At 44.0% G+C, this 20,711-nt stretch overlaps 3 protein-coding genes across 8 annotated transcripts in view; 1 reads left to right on the forward strand and 2 right to left on the reverse strand.

The window, feature by feature from the left end:
* The window catches only part of LOC142975160 (uncharacterized), a 29,312-nt gene extending 25,783 nt beyond the window's left edge, over positions 1-3,529 (reverse strand). For 2 of the 5 annotated variants that reach the window (XM_076117887.1, XM_076117882.1), the window contains exons 1-4: positions 3,389-3,526; positions 3,014-3,220; positions 2,576-2,755; positions 300-391 (exon numbers count right to left, since the gene is read on the reverse strand). In XM_076117887.1, the coding sequence (XP_075974002.1) occupies positions 300-391; positions 2,576-2,663 (180 nt within the window). In that variant the 5' untranslated portion in view covers positions 2,664-2,755; positions 3,014-3,220; positions 3,389-3,526. Of the gene's footprint in view, positions 1-299; positions 392-2,575; positions 2,756-2,846; positions 2,969-3,013; positions 3,221-3,388 lie in introns of those variants that run through there. The other 3 variants (XM_076117885.1, XM_076117883.1, XM_076117884.1) reach the window with 3 other exon arrangements.
* A 366-nt stretch (positions 3,530-3,895) lies between these two features.
* On the forward strand, positions 3,896-17,224 carry Npl4 (nuclear protein localization 4). Of its 2 annotated transcripts, none has more exons than XM_076117889.1 (9): positions 3,896-4,028; positions 4,351-4,617; positions 4,762-4,934; positions 5,274-5,446; positions 5,521-5,929; positions 5,996-6,129; positions 6,214-6,374; positions 15,176-15,687; positions 16,063-17,224. In XM_076117889.1, exons 1-9 carry the CDS (start codon positions 4,008-4,010, stop codon positions 16,076-16,078), a joined length of 1,866 nt encoding a protein of 621 aa, XP_075974004.1. In that variant the 5' UTR covers positions 3,896-4,007; the 3' UTR covers positions 16,079-17,224. The 2 variants fall into 2 exon arrangements, with proteins under 2 accessions (XP_075974004.1, XP_075974005.1); XM_076117890.1 differs by having other exon boundaries at positions 16,066-17,224.
* Positions 7,770-10,816, reverse strand: LOC142975163 (uncharacterized). Its single transcript, XM_076117891.1, has 2 exons — positions 10,478-10,816; positions 7,770-10,415 (listed from the first exon to the last, which is right to left on the reverse strand). The coding sequence occupies exon 2, from the start codon at positions 10,413-10,415 to the stop codon at positions 8,949-8,951; it is 1,467 nt and encodes a 488-aa protein (XP_075974006.1). The 5' UTR covers positions 10,478-10,816; the 3' UTR covers positions 7,770-8,948.
* Positions 17,225-20,711: the final 3,487 nt, after the last annotated feature.

Here is a 20,711-nt window from a genome sequence, read left to right on the forward strand (position 1 = left end):
GCGTTCTTTGTTCTGCTGCATATTATGATTGATTGCATGCACGCAGTATTGTACGCACAACGAACGAATACATCGAAACGTCCTAGCGTACTACGAGAATGCGCATGTGACATTACGTCAGAGGTTATCGATGAACAAAATATATAAACAATACAGGTATCTGATATCAAAGGACTTGAACAATTCTGAAACTTCGTCACACAACAAAAAATACTTATCAGAAGAAACATTTTACACTGGAAACAATTAAAACAACAAAATTCTAGTAGTTACAGTGTAATATGAGCGTGCATACGTACCGGCGCGCAGCAGGTGATGCCGCTGCCGCCGTAGAAGTACTCGCGCTGGTAGACCACCACCGCCGTGTGCCACACGCCCTCTATCTGCCGACCTGGAACATTCACGCGCATACATAACTCTCACGTGTACAATCACAATAAAACACATTCAATGAAAACTCTCTTGACCTTATAACTCTGAAATTAAAATGAACAGAGAGAATGAACTAATGTGTAGCAGATATGTGAAGGTTAATGATGGCTCATTTAGTTACGTCAATATTTCACAGCTTCTCAATTAAAACGGTCACGAGATTATTTTTGTCACAATGGGTATTTATATTCTTTGTGGTGTTCTTTTAATAATATAGGTACGTTTTATCTTAAACTACACTAACTATGTCATATTATTATTTTTTCCGTCCATGTCAAAAGTATTTTTTGTCTGTTTATGTTGAGTAGCTTTGCCTACATTAGAGAAAACGTGACAGACAGACCTACATAGCTTAGTTTTTATAATATTAGTTAGCATCGGTCTGTAGACAGATGGTGAGCGGTGAATGTGAGGGAGTTCAGTTATTTATTGTAATGTTTATGCAGTATATCACTTGTTTTGTACGCCTCACTGTTCACAGTTCTGTAGGTAGGTACCTATGTGTAGAATTGTAGATAGAAAATATTTACATTAGCGGTGTAACGGCGTTACTTTCATCTACAAACTAACTTTTCTTTCATACGAAAAATAGACGGAACAAAAGTCGAACACGAGTTTTAGTGATGAAAAGGTTTAGGTGCGTATAACGTAGGTGAAGGGTGTATGACAATGCTGCTCGTCAACGGGCGATTGTACGAACGTGCTCATGTACGTGTACGTGTACGTGGACGTAGGTACTCGTACGAGATGAGATCTCAGATCCTACTCCTTACTACACGCTACACACCATGTTAATAAAATAGAAAGCATTAACTATCGTCCACTTATCTATATGTATATCTTTCTTTAATACATAAATATGTATAAAAAAGGTCAAGTGCGTAGTACCTACTCGTACCCGGCGGTCCTGTATGACAAAATGGATGGATGTGAATGAGGCAAGGTAACTTTGTAAGGATCGTAGCAATTGACGTTCTTTGGTCACTGTCTAGCTCTATGGGAAAAGGCGCAATGTTATGTAATATTTATGTACAAACTAATACGTATGTCGGTTGCCGTTAAGAAAGTAAAGACCACTGAAAAGACCAAGAAATTGAATTTAGAGCATAATGGCTGAACATCTGTTATCCTAATTAACGACAACCAGATGGAACTTGCTTAATTGCAATACAACTAACCCACTACCATTGCGTCGATAAACTCTGCTAAGTGCTGCTTAACCCAAAGATCGTTTACCGACCGATGAGCGCAACTGGCTATGAGCCCCCTTCGTGCAACGACTACATAGGTTTGACCGTACTTGGGTCATACTCATATGTATTAGGATTAGAGGTCCAACTTGACCAATCCTACTAAACAAACAATGGGATCAAACAGTCAAATCTAATTACGAAGTCCAGCCTCTCCGACATAAACACACTATTCAGGTGTCTTTTGTTGCAGGGCCTCATTTTAAAAGCTTTTGAGATTGTGTGAAATATGTATATACCTATTTCCGAAACATAACAAGTTGCTCGACAATTAATAATTAATATGTACGCGCCACGCGGTATATCAGAATTGCAGGAAACTTCATCGAACCATCACGGCGTTGGGTAACGAAATTTCGTATCGAAGTGTAAGAACCAACGGACGAGTGTAATAGATGTGATTGTTCTATGTATAGCTGTTTAAGTGGAGCAACACAGCAGACCTTGAAACACATCCGATGACGAGTCCAGGTGGCGCACGACAACTAGGTCGCGAAAACTTTACAAAAATCACAGACATACTTACATACATACAAAGTATCACATCCAAAACAAGGACACAGGCAGAAATATAAGCTACCATGTATATGTATACCTTCTATCTCCATAATAATATGTATCTTTCACCTTTGTATACAAGTCAGTTGCAATTCTGCACATACTATGCCCAAGATCACTGATGAGTGTCCTAATAGGTACCTTCCTCTAAACCCATCAACTGGGTTATTACAGTGAGAGATAGATAGTGCTATTTACAAGCAAACTTAAACTAATGAACAACAAGCACTGACGCACATTGAGTGTTAGTGTAACTGTATAATGATGAAACAACAGGTAATAAATTAAGATACATATACAATTTGATAAAGCATTTATAATACTATTACACTCACCCAGTATAGAGGGCGATAGCAAAGAGGCCAGTCCATTGGTGAGGTCATAGATGTAGAGCTCCACAACAGTGCCTTGTTCCTCTGCCATGATGCTGGTGTAGCGTGCAGTGTGCACCTCCTCACTTCACCACTGTTGCACCAATAACACAGCTGCTTCCCACTCACTATGACAGACTGCTTCTATACCACAATCAAATAAAAAGTCATTTTAAACTTTTACCTGAATGCAAGTGAACCAGTAACTATCTATACTTAAAATTTAAACACCTACCTTAAAAACTGTTGCAATATTTCAACAGAATGAAAAACTGTATATTAATCTTTACTGGAAATACTAATAATGAAAAATCGTAACTTTTAAATTAAATTGAAATATTTATGTATGAGAGAAATAGAGTTTTAAGATATAGCTATATATTTAAAAAAATAACTATATACCTAATAATGTGTATGAGAGTTAATTGTGTGGAAGGATGCGATGCAACGCGCGTGTCGCGAGTTCGCGAGAGACGCGGGTATTGCGCGGGTCGCGTGCACCGGTGCAGCGGCGCAACTCACACCTGCGCCGCGCTCCTCTTCGCCCGACTCCGGACAGTGTCGAACACACATGTACTACGCACCCGCTCACCTCACTCCGCGGTGCCACTACCCATAACCATACTATTAATAAATTACACAAGCTGAACAACACCAATACTTATATCGCCCACTGGATTTTGCCGACTCTCACACGTATACCATAATGTAAACAGACTTTCATAACAGTTTCTAGCGATCAAATTTTATTTTAACAGTTCAATACAGTTCACTCACCGTTTGATATTTTTTAAAGATTTGATTTATGCCTTAAATGCGTCAGGTACTCATAATATTGAAGCTATTTTTGTTATAGTAGAAATCACAATTAAAAAATTGTGACCGTCTTGTTTTGTTTCATCGGCTGACTTGACAAAATTTGACATTGACTTTAGTGACAGTTCGTCAGCTGCTATTAACATTAATTATTACAGTCCTGACAAAAGCAATAAATAGTTGGTAGGACAAATATTCAACACATTCCTACTTTATAATAAATATAAATTATGTTCAAATATTTTTTATTCTGTGCTATTTGTATTACGGACCATTTCTTTCGGTAGGAATCTACAATGTGTGTATCCGAACGCTATTGCTGTCATTTGTCATGACTATGTCATTGTTCGAATAAAAAAATTAGTTCAGATAAGTATTTCTTCGTATTTTGAACATCAAAAAACCGAGAGAGACGGCCATAGGCAACTCATATGTAATGAAATGAATAAAATAGTATAAGATGTTAAATGTTATCTGTAAATTATCACTGGAACAGTATTCTGCAGGTTGTCAAGTCTGAAGTCAAGATTGTTATGTCAGTGAATTGTTGGTGTTTTGCGAATATTTTACTTTACAAAGAATGTCGAGTTCAAAAAAAATGGTAACTATTTTCATAGTGACACGTATTTAGATTCTTCCAAACATGCTATTAAATTAACTTAAAAATCGTAATTTAAATTCAGCCTATGGTTTTTAAAGTTTCAGTTGCCTTTCTTGACAAGTCTTTCAAATTCAAATGTTTCCAATAAGTCTAGAGTTTATAAACTTCTGATAATGTTATTCATCTTACACTGATCTGTCCAATTAGGCTTTAAAATATCAAAACAATTATAGGTTAAGATGACTTAGCACTTTCTTCTGAGAACGATAGGTATTCGGTTCGACCTTAGCACTTAGTTAGATGTCGTTATGATTGTGTTCAGATATTGCGCGTGCAGTCACCGGAGGGCACGACGCGAGTGGAGATGCACGACACGGACGTGACGGCGCAGCTGTTCGAGCGCGTGTATGAGTCGCTCCACCTCAACACATTCGCGTTTGTGCTGCATAAAGACAGACAGCGCAAGGAGGAGATCACATCGAGCAAGTCTCGCCGCCTGCGCGACTACGGGCTGCAGCACGGCGACATGCTCTATCTCAACCCAGTCAATGGGGCAGTGTTGTTTGATCAACCATCCACAAGTGGCGAGGTGGGTTCTTGAAATTATTGCTAATACTATATGTGCTATGGTATGACTCTTGTGTTTAATGGAATATAACTGTTTTCAATGAGATCACTACTGAGTGACATTTCAATGTGAAGATGAAAGTGAAAATTGTGATGATGTTTTCAGGCCAACAACAAACCATTTGGAGAGCCAGTGGAGGCGGGTCCCTCCACATCTACTGCTAATGCAACAGTGGCCCCTAACTCAGCGTCTCGGCCCGCTATGCCACAGGAAGACGAGGTGGACCTGCAGCTGTACCGCATGTCTGGTAACATTCAGAGACAGAGGGATGAGAAACTGTGAGTACTAACTGTTCTTTACTATCAGTTATAAATATCTGTTCCAATAGTAACATGATATGTGACAGCTCTTCTCACAGAATAAGCAAATGAAGTAGAATACAACCCACTTCTTTAACACAGCTTTAACAATCTGGGAGGAGAGCCGTTGAGATTTAAGCTCACTATGCCCTTTCTTACATTGTTTGCTCACAATGGCTTTGTATTAGAGACAGTCCTTGCTTATTAATTCATAACTTAAAATATGTATTGATGATTGAATTATTTGAACTGTTAATGTCTATTATCATAACCTGTTGTGTCGTTAACTCAAACTGATGTCATATTTTTTGTTCCTAGATGTCGTCACAATTCAAAGGGATGCTGCGTTCACTGCTCGCCTCTGGAGCCGTGGGACGAGGGATATCTCAAAGAACACAACATCAAACACTTGTCATTCCACTCATACTTACGCAAAATCACATCCGGCAACTTTATCTCACTGGATGAACTATCGTGTAAAATTAAACCAGGTAAGCGGTTCGAGAGCATACTATCATACATTTTATATTAGAAGCGAGCGTATACGGACACGAGCGAGTCGCAGGTTGCTCGGAGCACCCGCCGTGGCCGCGCGGCATCTGCTCCAAGTGCCAGCCGGGCGCCGTGACGCTGAACCGCCAGCCGTACCGCCACGTGGACAACGTGCTGTTCGAGCACCCCGCCATCGTGGAGCGCTTCCTGTCGTACTGGCGCGCCACGGGCCACCAGCGGCTGGGCGTGCTGTACGGGCGCTACGAGCAGCACCCCGACGTGCCGCTCGGCGTGCGGGCGCGCGTGGCCGCCATCTACGAGCCGCCGCAGCTGGCGGGCCGCGACCACGTGGCGCTGCAGCCCGACCCGCGCCAGGAGCTGCTGGAGCAGCTGGCGGCGCGCCTGGGCCTGCGCCGCGTGGGCTGGATCTTCACCGACCTGCTGCCGCTCGACGTGGCCACGGGCACCGTCAAGCGCATACGGTGAGCGCGCTACCTCCGCCGCCGCGCTGTCGCGAGTGTCGCGTCTAACGTGTGTCTCTGTCGCAGCGGCGTGGACACGCACTTCCTGTCGGCGCAGGAGTGCATCATGGCGGGCCACTACCAGAACCTGCACCCCAACGCGTGCCGCCACGCCTCGTCCGGCTACTTCGGCTCCAAGTTCGTGACGGTGTGCGTGACAGGTGAGCGTGTGTGGCGTGTGTCGCGTGTCGCGTGTCGCGAGGCACGTGTCGCGGCGCAGTGGCTGACGGAGTGTGTGTGTGCAGGCGACAGCGACAACCAGGTGCACCTGGAGGGGTACCAGGTGTCGGGGCAGTGCCAGGCGCTGGTGCGGGACGACATCCTGCTGCCCACGCGGGACGCGCCCGAGCTGGGCTACATCCGCGACTCCTCCGACCGCCAGTACGTGCCCGACGTCTACTACAAGGTCAGTCACTCGCACGCTTCTCTCATATCGTTTTCACGACACCTTTTTTTCACTTACATCGGTTTAAATAGTTTCTTTAACACCCTATTCAATAGCGTTAAAACTAAAAAAAAAGCTATTTAATAGATAAACTACCGTTAAATGTACCTCAGAAACCGGGCATTATAGTTTTTGAAACTAGTGAGTTAACGACGTACTGAGTTTGATTTTACTACTTCTGTGACTAATATTTCTGTTTAGTACTGACCAGCTGTTCTTTGTTATTTCTTGGATTCCGCTTAAGAATTGAAATATTTTTTGCGTGATGTCTGTCATCAAGACCCACCTATAGAAAGCGAGAGTACTTGTGTTGTAAGAAGCTGCCAGAAGAGAAACTACTGACTTTGTTGGGAACTACTATCGGTTCTATAGTGAGCCAGTACCGAAGTCGGTGTATCATACACTCAATCTCATTACAGCCTGAAATAGCACTACTGCATTACCTACCTACTCTTACTATAATATATAATTATAAGTAAAAAAATTTAAATCCCTAGATTTTATACCAAATTTTTTTTTCATACTTTTTATGTATTGGCTAGTTTGGTTAAGCCGTTCTAATATTCCCACCACCAACTTGCTCATCAGAAGAAGCTATTTGAGACCTGATCCAAGTAAATTTCCTCTCCTCCCGTCACTTTCACCCCCCTACAACTTCTTAACGGCTCAACCGATTTTCATCAAACATGTCTAAGAACTCTCGTACATAAGTAACTTTTAATACAACAAAAAAACTTAATGGAAATCACTGTATGCGTTCGGGAGTTATGATGCCATAGACAGACACACACACACACACACAGACAGACAGACAGAAAGACACGTCAAAATTATACCCCTCTTTTTGCGTCGGGGGTTAATTTGTAACAATTATGTTGTTTTTTAAAATGGAAAGTAGTCTTTTAATATTAATGGCTTTTTGATATTTGGGTTCTTGACTACCAGTCAAATCAGCTACTCTTTATGAAATGTCAAAAACGATTTATAGTATAGAAATACGATGCAGTGACGTCACAATTTCGTATTTTCGTTGGTATCAAATCAGTACCGAATAAAATGTTAGTCTGTAACAATTAAAATTTCTACATTATTTACGAAAAAATAACATAACCTGAGCATTTTAGATGAACCTTCTACGAGTACAAGTTTAGTAATTTTTCGTTATCCCAGTCAACTACCTAATTACCCGTTTGTGGGAGCGTTTTTGAATTAATATATCCGGGGATGGGGACTGAGGACATATATTGTCTATGGTGGATTGTGGATCAGTTGGGGATCGAACGCACGATTTTCGATCGACTAATAAATGTGTTTGTTGTGAAGATGGTTGTTGTGTATAGGTAAAGAAACAAGTGGTCAGTTGCTCCATAGAGTTATTTATTTATCACGAATCCGCATCGGACATGTAGTATGCGCGTACATATAACATTGAACAACAACGACGGAGCGTGGAGCCCGCGCCACGCTGTCACATAAACTATATACGGACCAAATAAACGCAGCTACCATACAGTATGAATATAGTCAACACGAACAACACGTACCGCTCTCATCACCCGGCCACGCTCCCGGCCACGCTCCCGGCCACGCTCCCGGCACACCACCGGCCTCCCACACAACATGTATACATATAAACTTTGGTAAATAGAAAAATAAACTTAACAAGTATACGCGAGTCGACGCGACGAAGGACCGAAGAGTACGATTACGTTACGTTACATAGTAAATATATCCGATAATAAAGCAGGCACTGACCGGTAGACCGCCTCCCCTAGCTCCGCTATCTAGTTATCATCACAGTCTTGTAAACTCCCGGAGATTTGTCATTATTTAATTCGTGTTTATACTCTACCGTAATAATTTATCGTCTCACAATATATACTCTTCTATATATATATTATATCGCATCTTCTCGAGAGGTAACGTTCATTGTAAATATATTAATCTATATAAAGTTAACCTAACGCCGACATCGCGGCGAGCGCGCGCGCGAGCACCCCCGGCCGAGCGCGTGCACGCTCGCCGCGTACACCCTCCAATGCCGTTTACACGCAATAGTATTAAATACTCTATAATATTTAACATTTATATTGACACACATATAATCGAAACGTTATATTTTACTATTATCGCTTAGTTTTAAAACGCGCTCGCTCCACGCTAATAACAAAAATATATTCATCGTTTACAATAAGAAAATATCGAGTGTAGGCCCCTAGTCGCTATCCGACGAGATGTGAGGCACGACTATAGTCGCGCGCCGAACGTTCGGGCCGAGCCGAGCCTACCTTTATTATGCAAACGAACGAGTCTACTATAGAAGCTCAAGCCGACGAACTTCGAATAATTCGCAATAAACACTTCCAAATATATCGTAAAGAACTACGTATATAAAAATAGTTCGAGGTGCTCACGAAAGGATTGGTCCGAGGAGACGAAAACTGGGTACGAGAGTCGCGAGAGATGAGCGCTTCGACGCAAAGTGATATGATCTGGCGAAAGAGAGAGGGGGAATCGAGAGCGAGAGAGGCGCGCCTAGTTGAGCTTGCCGCAGCTCGAGATGAGGATGGTGCTCTGCGGCTTGCCGGCGCTGTCGCCCGTGCGGCTGAGCCGGTCCACCAGCTCCAGGCCCTCCACCACGAAGGCGAAGATGCCGGTGAAGCCGCGCATCTCGCGCAGCACGATGCGGAACTGCGAGCCCACTAGCCCCTGGTTGTCGTGGCGCTTCTGCGAGCGGCGCATGCCCACCGAGCCGCGCACCGCCATCATCCGCGTGTCGTCCGGCATGAAGAAGCTCTCCTCGAACACGGAGCGTCCGCCGCGCCCGTTGTTGAGCTCGAAGTCGCCCGTGATCACGCTCTCGTTCTCCCAGCACTGGAACACTGCGCAGCCGCGGTACCCCACGCCCAGCTCGCCCGTCGCCAGCACCGTGAAGTTGCGGGCCATGCGCGGCGCCACGTCGTCGCGAACCTCCACCACGATGCGGCCGAACGGCGCGCCGTTCACCTCCAGCTCGAAGTAGAACAGCGGGTACGCGCTCGGCGCCCGCAGCAGCGGAGACGCGCCCGCCTCCGCCTCGGCCGCGCTGGCGCCCGGAGACGCGCCCGCCTCCGCGCCCTCCGCCGCGCTCTCCGCCGCGCCCGCGCCCCGCGCCGCCTCCGCCTCCGCCTCGCCGCCCAGCCGCCGCGCCCGCCGCGCCGCCAGCTGGCGCAGGAACAGCCGCGAGCTGCAGTAGTTGCCCAGCAGCAGCAGCGGGTCGCGCCGCTCGCCCGAGCCCGGCGCCGGCTCCGGCGGCGCCAGCCCCGCCAGCGCGCGCCGCAGCAGCTCGGAGTCCAGCGGCACCGTGGCCGTGCGCACCAGGTCGTCCAGGCGGCACTGCAGCAGCGCCTCGGCGTGGCGGGCGCGCAGGCGCTCGCGCTCGGCCGCCGCGGCCGCCAGCTCGCGCGGCGCGGGCGCGGGCTCGGGGCCGGCGGGCGCCGCCAGCTCGGCCTCCAGGCGCAGCTTGAGCGCCGTGGCGGCGTCCAGCGCGCGCAGCAGCAGGTCCCGCTGGCGCTGCGCCATGCGCGCCAGGTCGGCCAGCAGCTCGCGCGAGTCCCGCGCCAGCAGCGCGCGCGCCTCGGCCGGGGCCCGCAGCGCGTGCGCGTGCGGCGCGTGGCGCGCGCAGGCGCGGCAGGCGGGCGCGGCGCACGCCACGCACCACAGCGCGGGCAGCGCGTGCTCGGCGCAGGCGGGCTCGTCGGGCGCGGGCGCCAGGCGGCGCGCCAGGGCCAGCACGGCGCCGTGCGTGGGCAGGTTGTCGGCGCGGCCGTCGGGCGGCTCGGTCCGCTTCCAGCAGTGCATGCAGTACACCTCGCGGCCGGCGCCGAGCACGGAGCGCGCGCACGCCAGGCAGAAGTGGTGCTTGCACGCCAGCAGCTTGGGGGGCCGCTCCAGCTCGTCGAAGGCGCGCTTGCAGCACGAGCACAGAGTGAGCTCCTCGATCTCGGCCAGCGGGCTCGCCATCTGCAAGGCGCGGGCGGTCAGCGGCGGTCGGGCGGGTGGCGGCGCTCGGCGGCGGTACTCACCTCGCTGCTAGGGGCGGGCGCCGGCTCCGCGCCGCATCGGGCGCCCGCGGACCTTGTACTTGTACTCGAGGATCGACGCGCACGATACGGAACGGTGGCGTCGGCGTCGGTCGGATCGTTCACATTTTACGATATTCGCCTGCCGTTCCGCTCGGCCCGGATTAAAACTAACTAAATTAACTAAATACCCAAATCGATGTGGATTGCCACATCATTTTACGTTTTGTGTACACACGCCATGTTGTTTTTCCTTTCTGTACCGCGCTTCACATCGCTCGATCAACAGATTACTTCCCGACGATATGACTTTGCTCGGACGTCTGGTCGAAACCGTTCACTACCGGAAAAGTTAGAAGTTCATATTCAAAGTAGGTCAATCCGACTATACGCTTTTTTCAGTCTATCTTCAATCTACAAGTATACATAAATTTGGTAATAATACAAAAATCTCGATAGCACTCACGCACTCGACATAAGTGCATATATTTAAGATGCAGGTATTATATGACTGTTATCTACCATCATACGTAGGAAAAAACGTTAAAGAAAGGATATTGAATCCCATAATAAAGTTACGAGTTCAAATAGGTGGTTCACAGAGAGGGAAAGTAGAAAGACAAAACCATAAAAAATATCAAACAAAAAGTAGCAATTAGGCGGAACTGTGGAATAGTTTTAAATAACTCGGTTAAACATACAATACTTAAAATGATAATTATATGACTATTTTGTAATAAGGCAATATAATCTGAACTACTAAATCGTATATAAAACATCGTAAAAAACAGGCACGCCGCCAGTGTAAAGTCACATCGTGCAGATATGTGGTTCCGCACGGACTTCAGCCGGTTGGACGTGACAATCTGTGATAAAGGCGGCGGCGGCGGGCGGGTCACACGCGCCGCGTTATCAGCGCGCGGCGGTCCGCTCCGCGTATCGATCCGTCGCCGCCTCGTCCCCGCTCACCCTCCGTCACCCACGTCACCCACGTCACACGTCACCCGCGTCACCCGCCCGCGTCACACACGCACACGTGCGCGGGTCGTCACTCGTGTAAACGGCTATATCCTCCACCGCGAGCATCTGTTCGCACAATTACTTATGTCACTTTATTACTCCGGCCACCGCACATGAATGCCGATTTCACAGAACGGATGAGTTCGCCCTTGCCCTTGATCTTGACTCGACTTTGATCCTCGTTGTACTCGGATGCTGCGGCACTTTCTACTCGCTCACATTTCACTAAACGTCATAAATCGCTGTCTCTTCGGAAGATTGAACGAACTACAATATGACTAAAATTGTTCTTTATTAAAATGTAGGTTCCACTGACTCTCGCTAAAAATTAAGATGATGTTTTATAATAAGTTCTTTATTGTAATGTCATGTCAAAGCTTTTATAAAGCCATTGATGGATTTATGAATTGATTGCAGTTGGACTGGTTCTATCGCTGCTAAAGGCGAACGGCAGGTTTGCATGAAGAATTCGTACAGCTTATAAAATGTCATGTTTAGGTTTACTTTTTCTTTTAATTGGTAGCTAATATGATAGACAAGCTTATTTTAAAATTCTTATATTTTCAAAAGTCGGTAGGTAAAAGTTATGTCCATTTTAAGAAGCCCCGATAGTTCGCTAAATTGCTCAGATGCAGTCAAAACCACAATCCAAAACAACAGCAAATTAGCGGATGCGTAGACGTCAGACTAACAGTGTTCTCATGAGATTTTCTTTTTCTTTAGTTGTCAACAAATATAAGCCATAGACCAAAAATTATTACTTAATTAATCAAATCTTTCTACCTTAATTATTCATTAATCCGGACTTCTAAAAATAATACTCCCAAATAAAAATAAGTGACTTAGTCCTCTTAATAAGTGGTACAAATTCTGTAACGAAACAACACCAACTTTAAGCTGTACGAAATCTGGCGATCTCCTTTGCGCAGGAAATGATCACACATTTACGCAGCTGTTTCACAACAGCCGACACTCGGTGCCACTCGTTGCGCGGATATTGATAACAAGTTTTTAACGATATCGTAACTTACAAGTTTGATGAAGTTTGTTTAACATAAAATAATAAACAACTAAGTAGGTACTTAAGTATCTGTTATTAACTGCTGATAGTACAGGACGGGAGTTGAGTTAAATTTCTATTCTTCTTCTTCTTATCGTATAGTGATCAACCTAGTGTCAAAGTTTTTCAAGCCGCCCGAAGACCTTTGACGTGACGTTGAAGCACGGAGACGCCCAGTTCAAATACATAGTGTCGGATCAGCGGATCGGCGGATAATTCTTCGATTAGGCCTTTTTCGTGCTCATTGCGTTAAAAGCTAAAATACTTATTAATATATTTATATTATTTCACATTAAATAGGGTACACGTAGGTGTCACTTGCAACATGTTGGCCCAGCTTATTTCGACTAGCAGGTACATTATATAGATAGTAGCTACAGGCTACAGGATAACTACTGCGTTGGAGTCGCAGCCGATGTTGTTCGAGTTGTGGTATTGTTGGGTTTCTATACTTCGAACAGGTTTATAAGTAAACAAAATTGAAAATCCCCCGACACAAAACTTAATTTCCTTTAAAAAGTAAACAATAATAAATCTTTGGGGGACCTCGCTTGCTTAATTAGACTATTTGTGTTGGTTTAGGAGCGGTCCCCCAACGTATTTTTTATAATTATACATACATTCTTAGGTACTTTAAGATTAAGTTTCCATATTTTTTTACTTTTTAAAGGAAATTAAGTTTGAGTCGGGGGTTTTTAAATTTTTTTTATTTCATACTTTTATTTCCTATCCTAATCTTAGGTAGATTAGGATAAGGATAGGTTAAGCCATTCAAATTGTCCCACCACCAAGTTTCTCATCATACGAAGCTATTTGAGACCCTACCCGAGTATAATTGCACAAATTCAGTAAACCTCCCTACTTTCACCCCCCACAACTTTTAAACGGCTCAACCTATTTTAAACCTGTCTAAACACACTCGCACATAAGTCACCTTTAATACAGAACTAAACTGAAATCACACACACAGACAGACAGACAGACAGACACTTATAACACCCCTCTTTTTGCGTCGGGAGTTAAAAATAATGCTTGTTCTTAGGTCACTATTTATATTTTGAGCCTTGACGAATCTGATTGTTTTAGACCTCATTTGGTGTTTTCATCGTTAAGTTTGACCTTTTGACTACTACATTCCCAAGAAAGTGTTGAAATCTGCGCTGAAAATATTTTCAATGTCGTCGATTGAAAATTGTAAGTGTGCGGGAAAATGGCATTAGGATGTTAACATTTTCGTACAAATATTTTTTACGACTTTCGACGTGACTTATTGAAACAGTCGTGTGCATATCGATTTATTTATTATTTTGGTGATAAAGTCTGATCCTTTGAAAACAAAAATTTAAAACGCCAATAAATGGAGTTCTAACATGATTATTTTTCCCTCACCAATGAAATTCCTGAAGATCGTCCAAGGTTACCAGTTGCGTCCGGAAAAATTGTTGCTGTGCGAAAATTAATTATGCATTTTCGTTTCCTGATACATGAAAAGAATGACACAATCCTAAACATTATTTCCACTCTTAGATATAAAATATTAGGTAACAACATTTCCGATTAGAAGAATTTTTGTTAATGAATCATTTTTTTTTCTACAACAATTCGATAAGGTTCTCGCGCCGATTAGTGCAGACAAATGCTTGAAAAACCCATCGTTTTGCTTCAAAATGCGTGTATCAAATTGTGATAAAACAGGGATACTTATACAAAAATAAACACCAGTCGATTTGATGGATGCTTTAAGATGAACCAAATCCGAAAAAAAATGTTTCGCGCTCGAAGCACTTCGGAACAAATGGTCCCTTGATTTTTTATAAAAACTTTGTCACGGTGAAAAGTGCCTTTAAGAAAAATGCAGAATGGTTAATCCTTATTGATTTACAACCAAATATTTACCTAAAGACTGGTTTAAAATATGGAAAAACCACAAAATCAAACAGGTCGAGCTCAATAAAAACAATGCCGGCCGTAACGCATCTCGCTAAACAGCTGGCTATTATGTGCACGAAAAAAACTAATTAATGAGTTTCTCGCCATGTCGTTACAGTTTGACATCAAATGACTTTATTTTGTTCCAAAACGTCATCAAAAAATAGCGTTAATATTGATTTTTCATCGTTACAAAAAACAGGTTACGCGCTGAAACACCCTGTTTTTGAGGGGTCTTCGGCAAAGGGAAAAAATATTTAAAAAATATTTTAATTGAATAAAAAATGATCTGGATCATGAATAAGAATACCCGAGAACACGATAAAGTAGTTTTCACTCACATATTTACAGTTTTTCATAGTTAGGCTCAAAATATAAGTAGTGGCCCACGTATACCAGTTAGAGTTGCTCATGCTGCGTTTACGCAGGGCAATTTGTGTGAGCACACAAAGTGATGAAGGTTTTATAAATAAAATATATCAGACCATTTGCCTATAAATTAGGTGCACTAACTTAACGTGCCTTTATCGGTGCGCTCAAAACTCTTTTTGTGGAGCTAATTTCATTTTTGTCCTGTGACCGAATGAATATAATTTTCGCCGGTCAAGAATATCAAACTCACCGATATAAAACCGACGGAGGTAACATTGAAACAATGAAACAATCGAGGCGGACGTCGCCGTGGGTTGCAGGAGCGCGACGTGTACGGCAACGAGGTGGGCGTGTCGGCCAAGCGCGTGCCCGTGGCCTACCTGCTGGTGGACGTGCCGTGCGGCGTGGCGGCGGCGGGCGCGGCCACGTTCAGCCCGCGCGCCGCCTTCCCGCCCGCCAACCGGCCGCTGCAGCACCAGCTGCAGACGCTGCGCGCGCTGCACCAGCACGTGGCGGGCGCCGCCAGCTTCCTGGAGGCGGCGTCCGACTTGCACGTGCTGCTGTTCCTGGCCACCAACGAGGCGCTGCCGCTGGCGCCCGCCGCGCTGCAGCCGCTGCTGGACGCCGTGCTGGCGCAGGACGCGGCCGCGGCCGACGCGTGGCGCCGGGAGCCGCACCACGCCACGCTGGAGCACCTCATGCTGGCGGCGGCCGAGCACGAGCAGCACGAGGCGCCAGCGCCGGGCGCGCCCGCCGCGCTCTGGACGTGTCCGCTGTGCACGTTCCACAACGCGCCGCACAACGACGCCTGCGAGATGTGCGCCATGCCCAGGTACTGACGCTCCCTTTTTTTTCTGAGCGGCGGACGACCGAGCGATCTCTCGACGACGGGTTCCGCTTTTTCCTTTAGTGATACGAAACGCTAAGAAGAATTCGTTCGAAGATAAATATGTCTCGAAATTGTAGAAACTATTTCAGGATAAACGTGCTGCCGTGTCACCGAGTAGGTAGTGTAGGTACTCATAATTAGTATTGCTATTCTGTGGTATTGCTCAGTTGAAGAGATATAATGTCATCGATAGGTGTGGGAGGACGCCTCTCTATACTGCACTAGCGACCCACCTCCGCTTATCCCGATTGATTTTGATCTTAGAATATGACGTGAAACTAAGATCACTATTAGATAACAGTGTCATGTTTGTTTCAGAAGCAACGCAATGTAAGTGAGGTGTTCGTCGATGTGTACCAACTTTTGTACTGAGACAGTGAGCCGCGGCGCCGCTCGCCTCGATGCTATATCTAATTTATTTTTGTATGGAAGTGCGTGCTACGTCCACGTCCACGTCCACGTGCGCGTGTCGAGACCCACGCGACGCACGCGACACACGCGGCACACGCGACACACGTCACGACACGTCGGTGCGCGGCGGTCGCTGCGCCTACTTAGCTCGTAACTCTGTTAAGTGGATAAGTCGGTTTTATTACTTACCTACTGTAATTATAATAATAAAATACAGCGATCCAAACACGACTTGTATTTGTGTGTTTGTTCTTAATTTCACTCATTTGTCTCGTCGCCGTGTAAGGCTACATATTCACATGAACCACTTCTATCGACACATCTATCTCCTAGCTAGTGCTTATAGATTCAATGAATTCTTAACATTACAGAAGGTCTCGTATTGTAGTTAACGACATCGCTCCCTCTCTGAATATGTAGCTTTATGATGGAGTTATCTTATCGTGTTCAATATTGTTAGGTAATTGTAATGAATCTATAATTTTAATTTGCTATAAAATGTTTCTATCATTCATTCGTTGTTACGTCAAAACAATACAGAGATTATTTTCAAATGTTGAATATCTTAACGAATACATGTTTGTTTGTTAACAAACGGACGTAAACGTCCTACTTTCGTAAATCAGGTTATAACCCTAGAAACAACGATATGTCGGGGGACGATAAGTTTTCATCATTGTAATAATAAGACTGGTGAGATCACGAGCGTACGTTGTGCGATGCTCGGCGATACAGCGAGCGGCACTTCGTTGACGAGCTGTACATAATATACCTACACTACACAGTATGGGTGCAGCAGGTCCGAGCTGAACTCCGCAGGTACTACATACAACGGGGCGCTGCTCGCTGCGTCGACGCGCGGCCGCTCGATACGTCCGCTATCCGACGTTCTTTGTGTTCCCAACTTTAGTATATTATGTATGTAGAACAATTTATTATACCTTTAGCTTCATTCTATCGGCGCGTCGAGAAATGTTCTGACGCGAATGCTCCGCGGAGCGGCATTCCTTTGGGAGTTTTTAGGCTACATTTTGTTAACATGTTATTGAAATAAATACTATACCAACAACGTTTTGTATCGCTTTATTGTCGTGTGAACGTGCCTGATCCCAGCCGGCTCTTACCACGATAACATCCTGAATGCTTCCGGATTTCTTAGTAGCCGTGGAACTTAACATGTCTTCGATTGGCCTGTTGTTTCACTTTTAGCACTGAAAAACTGAGTATAATAATATTATAGTGGTCAAAATAAATATCAGGTGACTGAGACGGAGCAACAATGGCCTTCACCCTCGTCCGTTCATCACGTAATTCGTAAAGTGTCACTCGTCCAGGTAAATAAACTGATCCAGGGAGACGACGCTGGTGCACGTGTCGGGTAATCGTTCAAACGACAGGTTGGATAAGATTGTTTAATTTTATTATGAGATGCACTTCGATTCCCCATTTGCCTCTAGATCAGGGGTTCCCAACCTTTTTGTAGTCACGGACCACTTTTATATTATTCTTGTAAGCAGGGACCACTATGTAAGTATATCTATACTTAATATTATAAAGCTGAAGAGTTTGTTTGTTTGTTTGAACGCGCTAATCTCAGGAACTATTGGTCTGATATGAAAAATTCTTGCAGTGTTAGATAGCCCATTTATCGAGGAAGGTTATAGGCTATATATCATCACGCTACGACCAATAGGAGCAGAGTACCAGTAAAAAGTCTAGGTTCCTGGCAACACTGCCACAGTGTACATCACGATCTTATATTAATTTTCTATTTTCGCAAATTCCTCGTAATATCAGTTCAAGTGCAATAGTTTACTAAAGTACAACCTCTGAAGAACAAGTGATATCGTTCGCAAGTGCTATCATCATCAACGAGCTCCGGAAACAACTCAGTTAAGTTTCACTCTCTACCTGTTGTTGAATTGTGATAGTCACACAAACGTCAAAAGTACCGCCAAATAACAGAACTCATACCTACGTACGCATCAATAGACATTGTCAAACTCAAGTGACAGCTGTCACTTAGCTGTTGACATTTACATAGTGTTGCCAAGTAACTAACACAAATTTCTACTAATATACACGGATATCTACCATTATGAGTCTCTGTTATAAATGTAGCAGACAAATAAAATCAACCGATTTAAAAGCATGTTCCAAGTGCTCCGCAGCTTATCACTATCAGTGTCTTGGAATACCAGCAGAAAATTACGCTAAGGAATCAAAAGCTCACAAAGCGAATTGGAAGTGTCCAGAGTGTAAATCCTATGAGACTCGCGGTCAGCGTGCTATTACGCCCACGCAACAAAAACCTACTGGAATATCTATTGAGTCCCCGTCTGCGCAAACTATAGAAGAGCTAAAACAATATTTCAACAAGAAACTTGAAGAGTCACTATCTAAACTTTTGATTGATATCAGGCGTGATTTTACTACGGAAAGCGCTGACACTAGGAGCAAATTAGACGATTTGACTGAGAGCATTAACTTTATGTCGGCAAATTACGACCAGCTTAGAGAGGAATTGGATACTAAGACCAAAAGAATTGAACATCTGGAAACTGAAAATAAGACCTTAAAGCTGAACCTAGCAGACGTTAATACTAGACTGAACCAGTTTGAACAAATATCGCGAGAATCTAATTTGGAAATCCAGAACGTTCCCGAGCATAAGACGGAAAACCTTAAAATTATTGTTCAGCAGCTTTCCAAAACTGTTGCGTGTACTCTACAAGAAAATCATATCTTGAATTACCACCGCGTGTCCAAGATAAACCAGGAGTCAAGTCGTCCTCGATCAATACTAGTGAAGCTATCAAGTCCACTGATACGCGATAGTGTATTGGCAGCTGTTAAAACATTTAATAAAACCCATCCGCGAGAAAAACTTAACTCGTCACACCTTGGTGTAGCTGGGAAGCAACCGGTGTACGTGAATGAACATTTATCTCCAGCGAACAAACAGTTGCATGCAAAAGCTCGCCAGGTCGCGAAAGAAAAAGGCTTTCAATTTGTGTGGGTAAGAAACGGCCGAATTTTTATCAAGAAGGATATTAATTGTAAAAGCTTAGTTGTTAAAGATCCTCATTTCCTAAATACTTTGTAAATAACTTACAGTTACATTTGTTTTTATTTCTATTTTCTTAATTTTTTCTAAAATTACTGTTTCAAATATATTATTATTGTTTGTTTTATGAGTACATTGTTAAGTCAGACGAACAGAGGCACAGGTTTAAATATAGTTTACCAAAATGTTAGGGGTCTTAGAACTAAAACGGAACTCATACGAAACAATGCGCTCATGCAAGACATAGATGTAATTCTTCTGACAGAGACATGGCTTAATGACTCTATTTATGATCATGAAATTTTAGATGGTAGGTATACGATATTTAGACGCGACCGTGGTACGTCCTCGTCGGTTAAAAGTGACGGTGGTGGAGTTCTCATCGCGGTTCAACACAGACTCGAACCTATTCGTAAACTACAATGGGAGTCTTCGGATGAGGATCTGTGGGTTCTAATTAAGCTTAAACTGGGTAATTCAAATGTACCTCTATGTATATGTACCTTATATTTTCCGCCGCCAGTAACTCAATATCGTCTCGATAACCTTACGTCTCACATAACAAACGTATTACAATATAAAATACCCCAAAACTCCATAATTCTACTAGCTGGTGACTTCAACCTACCTACTTTATTATGGAAATTTGATGACAGCACAAATTCTCTAATTCCCGCAGACTCCCCTAACAACTTGGATAGCATACTAACTGACGCTCTTTCCATTAACGGTCTACACAATATAAATTCAATATGTAATACAAGGGGACGCACACTTGATTTAATACTAACTAACTCCAGTAAATACGTTACTGTATCTAACTGTGCTATGCCTCTTGTCGAACAAGACGTATACCATCCTGCGTTGAACATTTCTTTAAAACTATACTCCCAAAGACCACCTAAATTAAACAGATCAGAATCTCAAAATTTTTCTAAGGCCAATTATGAAAAAATCAAGGAAGAACTGAATGAGGTTGATTGGATGAATAATCTTACTCCGAACCTAAATATTGATGAAACTGTTGAAGTCTTCTACCAAGTACTAAATGAAATAATATTAAAACATACCCCTATCTATCTCGTGGTCGGAACAATAAATATCCTTTCTGGTTTAGCCGACCTCTGTTAGAGGCTCTAAAAGAAAAAAACAAATTGCACAAAAAATTTAAGAAATATTCAAACCCTAGAGATCTGGCGGAATACAAGTTGTTGCGAAGTCAATGCAAAATAATGCTGCATGAATGCCTTAATAAGTTCAAAGCTGAGTCCAAAGTCTTAATAAAAAAAGATCCTAATTACTTCTGGACTTTCATTAAATCGATAAGATCCAACAGTTCTGAAATCCCCGATGAAATGTTCTATAATGACAAAACTGCACAAGGTGGACACAATATAAGCGATCTATTTTCGGCATACTTTCAATCAGTCTATGCTGATGTTGGGCGAATACCAGTAACAAATACCGTCGATTCAGATAGTCACGTCCA

This window comes from Anticarsia gemmatalis, chromosome 8 (assembly GCF_050436995.1).
Source record: "Anticarsia gemmatalis isolate Benzon Research Colony breed Stoneville strain chromosome 8, ilAntGemm2 primary, whole genome shotgun sequence".
Taxonomy (NCBI): Eukaryota; Metazoa; Arthropoda; class Insecta; order Lepidoptera; family Erebidae; genus Anticarsia; species Anticarsia gemmatalis.

Bases quoted from the DNA above. Each gene is read 5' to 3' on its own strand.
- Npl4 (XM_076117889.1), top strand. From the start codon at position 4,008: ATGTCGAGTTCAAAAAAAATG. The intron at 5,447-5,520 runs GTAAGCGGTTCG...AGCGAGTCGCAG, and splicing joins ATCGTGTAAAATTAAACCAG to GTTGCTCGGAGCACCCGCCG. The intron at 6,130-6,213 runs GTGAGCGTGTGT...GTGTGTGTGCAG, and splicing joins CGTGACGGTGTGCGTGACAG to GCGACAGCGACAACCAGGTG.
- LOC142975163 (XM_076117891.1), bottom strand. From the start codon at position 10,415: ATGGCGAGCCCGCTGGCCGAGATCGAGGAGCTCACTCTGTGCTCGTGC.